Below are 12,603 nucleotides of genomic sequence, written 5' to 3' on the forward strand. Positions count from 1 at the left end.
TAACGACTCCGCATTAGCGATGTCGCAGCGTGTAAAGCCCCCTTAACAGTGAGAAATTTTTTGCTACAGCAACAGTTTTGTGAAGTACCTGTGGATTCAAAATGTTTACTATACTCCTGAATAAAATCCTTGAGGGGTCCAGTTTCCAAAATGAGGTCACTTGTGGGGGGTTTCTGATGTATAGGTGCCCAAGGGGCCCTGCTAATGTGACATGGTGCGCGCAATTTACTTCAACTTTTCCAAAATTCAAATGGTGCTCCTTCCATTCCAAGCCCTCCCATTTATCCAAACAAAGGTTTTTGGCCACATATGTGGTATCCCTGCGCTCACAAGAAATTAGATAACAACCTGTGGGGTACACGTTTTGTTGTTGCCTCTTGAAAAAGTGAAAAATGTGTCGCTAAATCAACATTTTTGTGAAAAAAATGAAAATTTCAATATGGCAACCTAAGCTTATCAAATTCTGTGAAGTATTCGTGTATTCAAAATGCTCAATATACACCTAGATTAAAGCCTTGAGGGGTCTTATTTCCAGAATGGGGTCACTTGTGGGGGACCTCCACTGCTTAGGCACCTCAGGGGTTCTCCTAATGCAACATGGCGTCCGCTATTGATTCCAGCCAATTTTGCAGTCAAATTGCACTCCTTCTCTTCTGAGCCCTGTAGTGTGCCCAAACAGTTGATTTCCACCACATACAAGATATCAACAAACTCAGGAGAAATTGCGCAATAAATTTCATGGTGATTTTTTTCCTGTTACCCTTGTGAAAAAAAAGCTACCTGGTTGAAGTAACAATTTTGTGGTAAAATTTTATTTTTTTATTTTCATGGCTCAACGTTATAAACTTCTGTAAAGCACCTGGGGGTTCAGGGTACTCACCAAACATCAAGATAAATTCCTTGAGGGGCCTAGTTTCCAATATGGGGTCACTTGTGGTGTTTTTTTGCTGTTTACGTACCTTAGGGGTCCTCCAAATGCGACATGGTGCCCGCAATCTTTTTCAGCCAAATTTCCTTTCCAAAATTCAAATATTGCTCCTTCCGTTCCAAGCCCTCCCATTTCTCCAAACAAAGGTTTCAGACCACAAGTGAGGTATCACCGCGCTCATAAAAAAGTGGGTAACAAACATTGGGGTCACATTTTTGGAATTACCTCTTGAAAAAGTGAAAAAATTGATGCTAAAGCAACATTTTTGAGAAAAAAATGAAAATTTTCAATGTGACAACGTAACGTTATCAAAATCTGTGAAGTACCTGTGTATCCAAAATGCTCACTATACCCCTAGATAGAAGCCTTAAGGGGTCTAGTTTCCAAAATGGTGTCACTTGTAAGGGGTTTCTGCTGTTTAGGTACCTTGGCGGACATGTAAATGCAACATGGTGCCCGCAATCTATTTCAGCCAAATTTGCTTTCCAAAATTCAAATATTGCTCCTTCTGTTCCAAGCCCTCCCATTTGTCCAAACAAAGGTTTCTGACCACATGTGGGGTATTGGCGCGTTCATAAGAAAGTGGGTAACAAGTTTTGGGGTTCATTTTGTTGTGTTATTTCTTCTAAAAGTGAATAAATTTGGGGTAGAGCAACATTTTAGGTAAAATTTTATTTTTTGCTTTTTTTCATTCCACTTTGCTTTAGTTCCTGTGAAGCACCTGAAGGGTTAATAAACTTCTTGGATGTGGTTTTGAGTACTTTGAGGCGTGCTGTTTTGAGAATGGTGTCACTTTTAGGTATTTTCTGTCACTTAGGCCTCTCAAAGTCACTTCAAATGTGATGTGGTCCCTAAAAAAATGGTTTTGTGAATTTTGTTGAAAAAATGGGAAATTGCTGATGAACTTTGACCCCTTCTAACTTCCTAACCCCAAAACATTTTGTTTCAGAAATTGCGCTAATGTAAAGTAGACATGTGGGAAATGTTATTTATTAACTGTTTTGTGTGACATAACTCTCTGGGTTAAGGGCATAAAAATTAAAAGTTTGAAAATTGCAAAATTTTCAAAATTTTCATCAAATTTCCGATTTTTTCACAAATAAAAGCAAAAAATATCGTTCTAAATTTATAACTATCATGAAGTACAATATGTCACGAAAAAACAATGTCAGAATCACCGGGATCCGTTGAAGCGTTCCAGAGTTATGACCTCATAAAGTGACACTGGTCAGAATTGCAAAAAATGGCCTGGTCATTAAGTACAAAACTGGCTTCGTCCTAAAGGGGTTAATCTAATGATTCGAAATATATATATAAAAAATGGCTGCAAAATACAGCAATTGATGGAGTGTTGCAGGACAAATTAAATAGATATATGATTGGACAAATTACACAGATATTTAAATTCATAATGAAAAATATATATAACAACACCATATGCAAATATCCAATAAAGTGCAGTTATAAGTGTGCAAAAAGGGACTGCAAAATGCAAAAGGAGTGCTATATATATTATGCTGCATACTATGGCATAAATGATTATGTCTCCCTTCTAAGCATGAGCCTTTCCTGATGCATCCACATAAAAGACCACAAAGGGACAAAAGATAAGAATCAGTAAACATAATAAGACTGGATTAAACAAACCACATTGCCTTAGATGTTTGCACCCGACGAGCGTTTTGCCATAGCCCCAGAGGGCAGATATATCCTCCTGATGAGGCTATGGCAAATGTGCATCAGATGTCACATATAATATATGTAAGACTCCTTTTGCACTTTGCAGTCCCTTTTTACAAAATTATTATTGCACTTTATTAAATATTTGCATATGTTATGTACGGTATTTACTCAACATTGAAAATGCAACATTAAGAACATCAAGAAGTAAATTGCCACATTAGAACATCAAGAAGTAAAATAATGGAATTATGCAAATCACAGAATTGACAGATGGGATAATGGTATGCAAATAATGAACAATTGTTAACAAAATGTAAAAAAAATCTCATTTTTTAATTCAATTTTGAGTATGAGGGACATTCCCACAAATACACACATGCTAAACTAGAAATATCCTTATTATGGCACATTTGTAAAAAGTATAATTTTGGATCTACTCTATGTACCTTTGTATCCATATACAGTGATGAATGCTGTAACTTTACAACACATTAATATTGAATAAATGGATATACTGATACCTCATATATGGATCCACACTGAAATACTCAGCCTCCACCAAAACCTCTGTAGAGCAAAAATTCACAATATTAACTTGCAGCATGTAGAATTCAAACTTGATTAAAATTACTAGATTGTAAGTGATCTAGATTGTAAGTGATAGTGACACTCAACTATTTTGTAAAGAATGGGCAAAAATTTCAGCCTTTAGATGTGCAAATGTGGTAGAGATATTCGCAAAAGACTTGTACAAGTAATTGCAGCGAAAAGTGGTCCTTGAAAGTATTGATTCATGGGGGCTGAATACAAATACATGTCACAATTTTGAGATTTATACTTTTAAATTATTAAAAAAACAAACAAAAAAAACGTATCATTTTGTTTACACTGCACAAATACTTGTTACTTTGTGTTGGCATATCACATAAAATCCCAATAAAATACATTTATGTTTCTGAGTGTAATGTGAAAAAATGTGTAAAAGTTCACAGGGTATAAATACTTTTTCAAGGTACTGTAATAGAGAGAAAACATCTCCTATTGCTGTTGCCAACCCACCCAGCTTCTGATTCCTCATGGCGGCAGATGTCACCCAGCAAACTCATTGGAAGAAGCCCTACATCTCATGCATAATTTTGGCATAACTCCATCAGTTGATGAAACTTAATGATGATGATGAACTTCATTTTCACTGGATATTTTTTGCTAATAAAGAATAAAAACCAAAAAATATCTGATTTATCAAAAGCTAAACACCAAACTAGACATCTTCAGCCAACACTCGTTTTGCTTTATTAGTCCAGAGGACACATCTCTTCGAGCTATTTTAATAGTTGAATTCAATAAATCCATGCAAGCACTTAAGCAGAACTACTAGGTATCATTCAATAAGCCAACAAAATTAATGCATACAGCACAAAAATCTAGAATACCAACTACTACAAATGAAGGGGGCAACCACATACACCCTAAAACATAGAAGATGTTTCTGCAAACTAAAGTTCCTCTCTATACGATCTTAACAATGATCTTCAAACTCCTCAACCTTCTGTTTCGGGGATCCAGAAAATTCTGAATAAATTAAACCTACCTAATTTATCAGAAATACAATTAAATTCTTTTAATGTCAGGTTTAATGAAAAGGAAGCGTCCAAAGCTAATGTACAATTCAAATTATATAAATCTCTGGGACCTGATGGATTGTCTAATGATTATTACATCACATTCAAAACTGAATTATCGCCATTCATTGCAAGGTTCTGCAATGCTCTTGTGGTTGAAAAATATCTTCCATTAGTTATGTTACAAGCAGTAATTGTCACCATAGATCTTACTTCACAAGCAAGACCTAGTTCACTGCTTAATAGTGACTCTAAGCTTTATGCTAAATGAATCGCAAATAGACTGATTTCAGTCCTTACATTCATTGCTCATTCTGACCAGGTAGGATTTACTAAGGTTAGAAATGAATGGAACTAGAAAAGTTCTAGATTTAATTTCTTTAGTGGTGAAAAATAAAAATCCAACCATATTCATCATTTTAGATGTGACTTTAAGCCTTTAATCACATTTATTGGAATTTTGTTTTCCAGACTACTTCAAAAATTTGGTTTTGTAGTCTTTATTTTGGATGTGATCAAAGTGCTATACACCACCCTCTAAGGAAAGGTCGATGTCAACAATACCCTTTAGAATAGCTTTATCATTACAAATAGTACCATGCAAGGTTTCCTTTTGACCCCCTTCTGTTTGTTTTCAATATGGAACCCTTTGCTCATTCACTCAAACTGGGACCTTAAAAATTTAATTTCTGTGGGTGCCAAGCACTTTAGAATTAAGGCCCCGTTACACACAGAGAAAAATCTTTGGCAGATCTCTGGTTGCAGTGAAATCATGGATATATTGTTCCATTTGTACACAGCCACAAACCTGGCACTGATTGTCCACAATTTCACTGCAACCATAGATCTGCCGCAGATTTATCTCTGTGTGTGACAGGGCCTTAAGGCTAGGTTATCTTATCTAGGTCTCCAAGAGCAATCTAAAGAACACTTAAGAAGAATTTTGCTGATGTCCTATTATAAAGTACAAGTACTAATAAATTGTGCATTTTAGACTTCAATATTGATTCCCAGCAGCAACAAAATATTAATTGTGAATTCCTTTTGCCCACTTTACATGGCAGAACCTTACAATAAAGTATCTTGGCATACTATTCCCAAATTAAACAGCTAAATACATTTCTGATAAATTTGTTAACTCTTCATGAGCTTGCACCACTGCTATTAAACTATCATGGTGCATGGTGCAGAGCAAGATGGCAATGTTGCCTGGAGTAGAGGTCTATCCTCTTCAGCGAGTCCCAATTTTGACTTGGATGAAATTATAGCCAGAAAATGGTTTGAACAACACGTGGGCAACTCAGAACAGGTTCACAGTGCAGGAAATCTGCATCACAAAAGTGAAAAAAGTTGCCAGCCTATCTGAGACTGGCAGCTGATGTCAGCATGATTTTCACTAGCATATGATGTTACTGCCATGTGCCTATGATATTTGCACCACATACGGAACAGGAAGATGAAGCTGCTGGACTGTGAATAGGTTAGAAGAATCTTTTTTTTCCAATACAAAATAAAACAGTGTGATCCATATGGGGACCAGGATGGAACATACAGTATATGGAAACTGGGATTGAACATATATGGAGACAAGGATGTAGCATACAGTATATGGGGACAGGAAAACATATGGAGACATGAATGGAAGAAATGTGTGGACCAGGAAGACATATGTTGACCAGGATGGGACATGTATGGAGACCAGGATGACCTATGAGGACCAGGACAGAAGACATTTGATAACTAGGATGGGAGACATATGGGAACCAGGATGAGGAATATATGGTGACCAGCATGGGAGACATTTGGTGACCAGGATGGGAGACGTGGAGATTAGGATGAGGGACATATGGGGATTAGGATGGGAGACACATGGTGACCAGGATAGGGGACATTACAGGAAGGGCCCAGGATTGTGACATTGATACAGAAAGGGGCCAGGACATTAGACATAGGGGCTCAGGATGGGGATATAATTGCAGGACGGGGCCAGGACAGAGGGCATAGGGGCCCAGGATGGAGACATTATTCCAGGAAGTGGCCAAAATGGAGAATATAATCACTGTATATGGGCCAGAATGAGGAACATACATAATTAGTTTATGGTGGCAATTCAAGGACATAATTACTGTAGGGGCCAATTAAGGGACATTATTAATGCAGTAATATATTTTACTTTTGAGGATACTGTTTTCAATGGGGGTAAGGAGGTCCTGTTACTTTGCAGGAGAACACTGTCACCTTTTTCTTAATCTGGTGAAGTGTAGAAGATGTGGTAAAAAGTGCGGAATGAGCTCTAGAAGTGATCAGCTATAGACGTATGTGTGTTATTTACTGCAGAGATGCAGAGAGAAATGTCCTGGCTGTAAGACATTATAGTGGTCTTGGCCAGATGAAGAAGAAAGGTGAAGATGAATGACTTCACCTACAGATGTTACAGGTAAGTCAGTGTATTACTTGTACACACACTATAAGACTATATAGTATATAAAGAGCTCCTGTGTATAATGTCACTGGTGATCCCTGTATTACCTACATACTGTAATATACACAGCTTCTGTATATAATGACACTTATGATAATATTAGTGTTATTAGTATTGTGGTTTTTATTAATGTTCAATATTGTAGTACAGTCACTATGTGGTGGTAACATGTGATCTGACTACAGTGTGGTGGTATTTTTCCCTTGTATGTGGTAATATTTGGTCATAATTTGGTAATAATATGTTGTCTGGTAACAGTGTGGGGGTATCTGTCCTTGTAAGTAGCATTATTCAGTTACTATGTGGTGGTAATATGTGCTATGATCATGTTGTAGTGGTTTATGTCCTGTGTATGTGATATTATTCAGTCACTATGTGGTGGTAATATGTGGTCTTGTAATGGTGTGGCAGTATTTATTCCTTGTGTGTGGTATTATTCAGTCACTGTGGTGTATTATGCAGTCTGGTTATTATGGTGTGGTATTACTCTCTCGTATATGGTATTATTCAGTCACTATGTGGTGGTAATATGTGGTCTGGTCATGGTGTGCTAATATTTCTCCCTTGTATGTGGTATTATTCGATTCCTATGTGGTGGTAATATGTAGTCTGGTCACAATGTGGCATTATATCGCCCATATTTTGCCTGTGGCTGCTGAGGCTAGAGATTAGGTGCAGTAGACAGTAGAGGTGACAGATGGACAGGAGGTCTTCCTTTCCAAATTGAGCAGGATTCCTTTAGTAATAATTTTCAAAACTTGCAGAAAATCTCTTTAATATTATTCACCATACTAAGAAGTGACTGGCAGTGACTAGATCAAAATGGACCTGGCAGTAAACAAAGACTATAAATAAGGTTACAGTAAGGTAAGAAGGGGAAAGGACTTTTACTGTTAACTGTAGAAAGTGTTCTACATTGAGTGTGGTTAACAAATGGGTGTGGCTTTAAAATGGGGGTGATTTTTTTTTTTTTTTTAAATGAGCATTGTCTGCTATCACAAACAGGGAACATGTTGTTAAAAAATTGAATCTCAATCCTGGGTAAATCAACATTTCAAAGTATTTAGTTTATAGCAGGTTTTCTCACCCAGTGTTTACACAAACTCTGAGCTTGTTTGAGTCGAGTTCACAGGTTCTCCAAGTTACAACCAGAAGATATGTCACTTTTACAGGAGTAAAGGTAAAACTGATTACAGCTTGTTCAAAAATTCCATGAATAGTAGAAAATACACAAGTTTCCGTAAATAATAGTATTGAACAAGTTACATTTTAGAAAATCTTACCCTGCCATATACTAAGCTTCCTAAAAGCAGCAATGGCATTAAGAGTTTCCAATGCGTGGAAACGTATTTCAGGGGTTCCTGAGCAGTAAAAGGTTAGAATTCAGTATAAAAGAAGGACACTTGGGGTTTTATAACAAAACGTCACACACATTTATAGCATATGTAGAGATATCATTGCATGCAGCAACTGTGTTGTAAAAGTATGACCGTAATCTCTAAAACATCTACACTTTTAAGAGTTCTTATATAATAATACATTCAATTTCATTGTTATTACACTTACCTCCATTTTTTATCTTTGGTAATTGTATCTCCTTTAATTTGAAGTCTGATAATTTTGGGGCTCCCTCGAAGTGTTTCACGAGGGTCCAGGCACGAGACAGCACCATTTTGTGAAGGCTGAAAGTTAGAAGAATCAAGTCTAGTAATACAGTAGTATTTACGGAGAAGTCTTTTAATACTGATGGGTGGATCTTTCAGAATAAAAAAAGGGCATGAATAACAATGTGGCATTTATCCCACTAACTGACCTTGCCAACAAACCTATCCTTGATTACATGGTTCAACATTTTATGCTTGGTTATATGCCAATATTTGTATTACATGTGTGTGCCAGAGATATAACTTCTAGATATGCACAGCGTAATAATCCGATCTGAGAAAGAGCAATGACTTAGCAAATATCTTTAATGTAGAGAAATGATCACAGTGACTTGGCTTTTTTGAAAATAGAGAAAGAGTAGTATAATGATCTTCCCATAAGAAAAGTAGTTGTAGAAGGCATTGGCTAATAAAGAACCTGACTTTTCTTGTCTTATTACAACAATCTTTATGGTTACAAACCTCATATTACATACTAGAACTGTTTTTTTAGACAAGAGCCAGGTGGCGATTTAAAGCGTTTCAGTCATGGTCCTCTTCAAATTATGTGTGAAGCCCCAAAGGTGTTGTGTCGGTGCATTACCTTCAGGGACTCCACGTGAGATGGTCTGGTCACAGGTAGGGAACCTTCTCTTTAGGATTTTCATGACGCCACTCTCGGTATTGCGGTCAGAGGACCGCCACTGCAGGTTAAGGGTCAGCCTTCTGGTTTACCTGTGTTGCACTGCCCCCAGCATGGGTGCAGTACTCAGTGGTGCCTGATCAGGTCAGGGGCGCCACATATGCACCCTCCGCATTGTGATTGCAAAGATTCAGTTTGCTTCTTTAGATCTAGCCAAGGGAAAGTGGCTTGCTAGAGTCTAGATATTCGCCTCTTTCTCCAGCACATGTTTTAGTTCCCTCCAATTACACCATGACTACATTACCGCATTAGTTAAAGGGAACCTGACACATCCTGTGCACTTTCCCAGATCTAAGGAAAGATTTAGCTATGACTGTGAAGACTCTAGTCAACACACACACACACACACACACATAAATATATGTAAACCCACTAAACAAGTCCAACACAAATGATAGGATAAATATATGGAATCACAGAATGCACAAGCCCTTGAATGATCCATAAACACAAACTCTTTGAATAGAGCGCTTCATACGTAGCAATCACGGAAATCATACAGGTGTCAAGAGATTATATAAAGCAATAAAACATTCTGTAATAACATGGCAGTTATTTTTCTAAGTTACCTCATTGTCCAATGTCAAAAAATATCCTTGCTAGGGAGAATTTCCAAAAGCTGGAAAGTTTTCCTAGCCCCATCGACTCCTCCTTTAATAAAGTGATATGTCTAATTAAAGGAGAAGGCACAACATTACTGGCTGACGGCCATAGCTGAAGAAACAAAGTAGACTTCAAAATATATTATATTTTAGAAGTAAAACAAATTTGAAATAGTCCAAAAAATAAAAAGTATTTTAGAAAATTGCCATTACTCATGTACATCTAGTATGTGCTAGACATGCTTAATACATTCTTGAAACAGCATGAAATAGCATAGAGCGCACTAGTTTTGGAAGGGCTTGGAGAGTTCTGTTGGAACTAGTATGGCTTTTTGTGTTTTTAATCTATTCCCTGCCAGAGGAATGCACTGTATTGGGTGCAGTATAATAATTAATGATAGCCTTTATTTAGGCAGGACCATGCTATATAATACAGCACAGTCAAGCAGTAACCATGCCAAATAGTGAACAAAAAAATAACATTCACTGGGCATGAAAGAAAAGAGAACATTAGAGAACATACACATAGGTAAGGTCCCCAAACAGCTAAACAACCGCATTAATCACACCAATTTGATTGTGCTACATCAAACAGTCTCTAAGGCCTCATTGAAACATCTGTAAAATTTCACATTGATGAAAAACATTTCTTTGTCCATTCGATTTTGTCATTTGAGTTGTGTGTATTTTTGTCTCTATTTCTATGGTCATGTCTGTTAGTGTAGTGTGCTGTGCTTTATAAACATTGATGTCATTTGTAATGTCTAGTTGTATAGGTATAGGATTTCTTCTTCCACATCTGTATCTGTTGACATACGTAGTAGTGATTTGTGCTTCTGTTAATATGTCATTTTTCATGTGTGTTTGTACAGGTATATCATTTCTACTTTCATGCCGGGGTCTGTTGGTATGATTGTGTGTTGTGTTTTTTATTGCTTTATCATTTTTTATGTGAGTTTATGTAAGGATAGCATTTCTACCGCTATGCCTGTATCTGTTGGTATTGTAGTGTGCTATGATTTACATTGCTGTAATGTGTAATGTCTGGTTGTGTAGTTATAGGATTTCTTCTTACACCTGCATCTGTTGATATAATGTGTTTCCCCGAAAACAAGACCTGCTGTGAACACAAACCCTAGCAGGAATTTTCAGTATTTTCAGTGTAAGGTTTAAATGTAAGCCCTACCCAAGATTCAGTAATGAAGTGTCCATGCAGCTAAAAAAAAAAAAAAAAAAAAAAGCTGCCTGACACTTCATTATAGAAAGCAGACACCCCCAAAATAAAGAAGACAGACCCCACAATCATACTCACCAGATGCCGAATGGGAGAACCTGCAGTGGTACATACACCACACACATCAGATCGCACACCCACACACATCAGATCCCACACCCACGCACACATCAGATAGCACACGCACACATTAGATCATACACATCAGATAGCACACACACACACACACACATCAGATCGCACACCCACACCTATCAGATCGCACATGCACACACATCAGATTGCAGACACACACAATCACGCATCAGATCTCTCACACACACTCACCACATCTGGCAATACTAATTACTTCCATCCGGCAGGGGAACCTGGGCCGCAGTGCAGTGGAGCGCAAGGACATGCGGTGGAACACATAAAGGACCTGCGGTGGAATCCATCGATGCATTCCAACCCAGGTCATCCATGCAATCCACTGCAGGTCCTCGTGCACCACTGCACTGCATCCCAGGTTCCCCTGCTGGCCAGAAGCAATTATTATCACTGGATGTGGTGAGTGTGTGTGTGCGATTTGATGTGTGTGGGTGATCAATCTGATGTGTGTGCGATCTGATGAGTGTGGGTGTGCAATCTGATGTGTGTGGGTGTGCTATCTGATGTGAGTGGGTGTTTGATCTGATGTATATCGGTGTGTGATCTGATGTGTGATTGTGTGTGCAATCTGATGTGTGATTGTGTGTGCAATCTGATTTGTGATTGTGGGTGCGATTTGATGTGTATGAGTGTGTGTATAAGTGTGTGTGCGCGCGATCTGATGTATGTGAGTGTCAGCCAGAAGCAAGAGAGGATTATGTGGATCATACCTGCTGGGAGCACCCGCCAAAGATCTCAGGAGGACCTGGGAAGGGGGGAATCTGCTTTTTTTGGAGGGTAAACCTATCCCCAACCATGTTTTCCCGAGAATAAGCCTTACCCAAAAATAAACCTTAGTGCATTTTTTTGGGGCAAAAAATGTCAGTGTCTTATTTTGGGGGAAACACGGTAGTAGTGATTTGTACTTATAAGTGCATCTCAATAAATTTGAATATCATCAAAAAGTTAATTTATTTCAGTAATTCAAAAGAAAAAGGGAAACACTTATATTATGTAGAGTCATTACAAACAGTGATCTATTTAAAGTGTATATTTCTGTAATGTTGATTATTATGGCTTACTACAGCCAATGAAAACCCAAAAGGCATTATCTCAGAAAATTAGAATATTATATAAGACCATCTGAAAAAATGGTTTTAAACTCAGAAATGTTGGCCTACTGAAAAGAGCGACTTCTGGCAAATAGTGCTCTGGCTCTTTTATGGCAGGGAAGGTGTGTGCACCATAAGCGCACTCCCAGCGTGCTTGTCTGGTGTGCACAGGCCAAGGGAGCAGAAGGCAGGAGGAAAGCACGTGGAGGACTGCAGCAAGGCGGGGGAGGGTTCAGTCTGGCCAGGTGGTGAGTATGTCAGCGTCCTTGCAGGAGAGGAGAGGCAGAATACACAGGGAAGCCGGTATCATGCTTAATACTCCCTGAAAAACTTCCCAAAAAGCAACCCCCAGTGCCTGTTTATTCCGTCCCAGTTCGGAAGAAAGGGTGTGGAAGTGAATCGCATACTGACCGACAGTCTGAACACCTTGACACAACTGCAGAAGAGAAGAAGAAGCAGATGCAA

General features: G+C 38.1%; 1 protein-coding gene across 1 annotated transcript in view; it reads right to left on the reverse strand.

Moving 5' to 3' along the window:
* Positions 1-8,428, reverse strand: part of LOC142244025 (prostaglandin reductase 1-like) — a 48,807-nt gene extending 40,379 nt beyond the window's left edge. The window contains exons 1-2 of the mRNA XM_075316209.1: positions 8,282-8,428; positions 3,133-3,178 (exon numbers count right to left, since the gene is read on the reverse strand). Coding sequence (XP_075172324.1) covers positions 3,133-3,178; positions 8,282-8,387 — 152 coding nt within the window. The 5' untranslated portion in view covers positions 8,388-8,428. The remainder of the gene's footprint in view (positions 1-3,132; positions 3,179-8,281) is intronic.
* Between the last annotated feature and the right edge of the window lie 4,175 nt (positions 8,429-12,603).

Source organism: Anomaloglossus baeobatrachus, chromosome 1 (assembly GCF_048569485.1).
Source record: "Anomaloglossus baeobatrachus isolate aAnoBae1 chromosome 1, aAnoBae1.hap1, whole genome shotgun sequence".
NCBI classification, from domain to species: Eukaryota; Metazoa; Chordata; class Amphibia; order Anura; family Aromobatidae; genus Anomaloglossus; species Anomaloglossus baeobatrachus.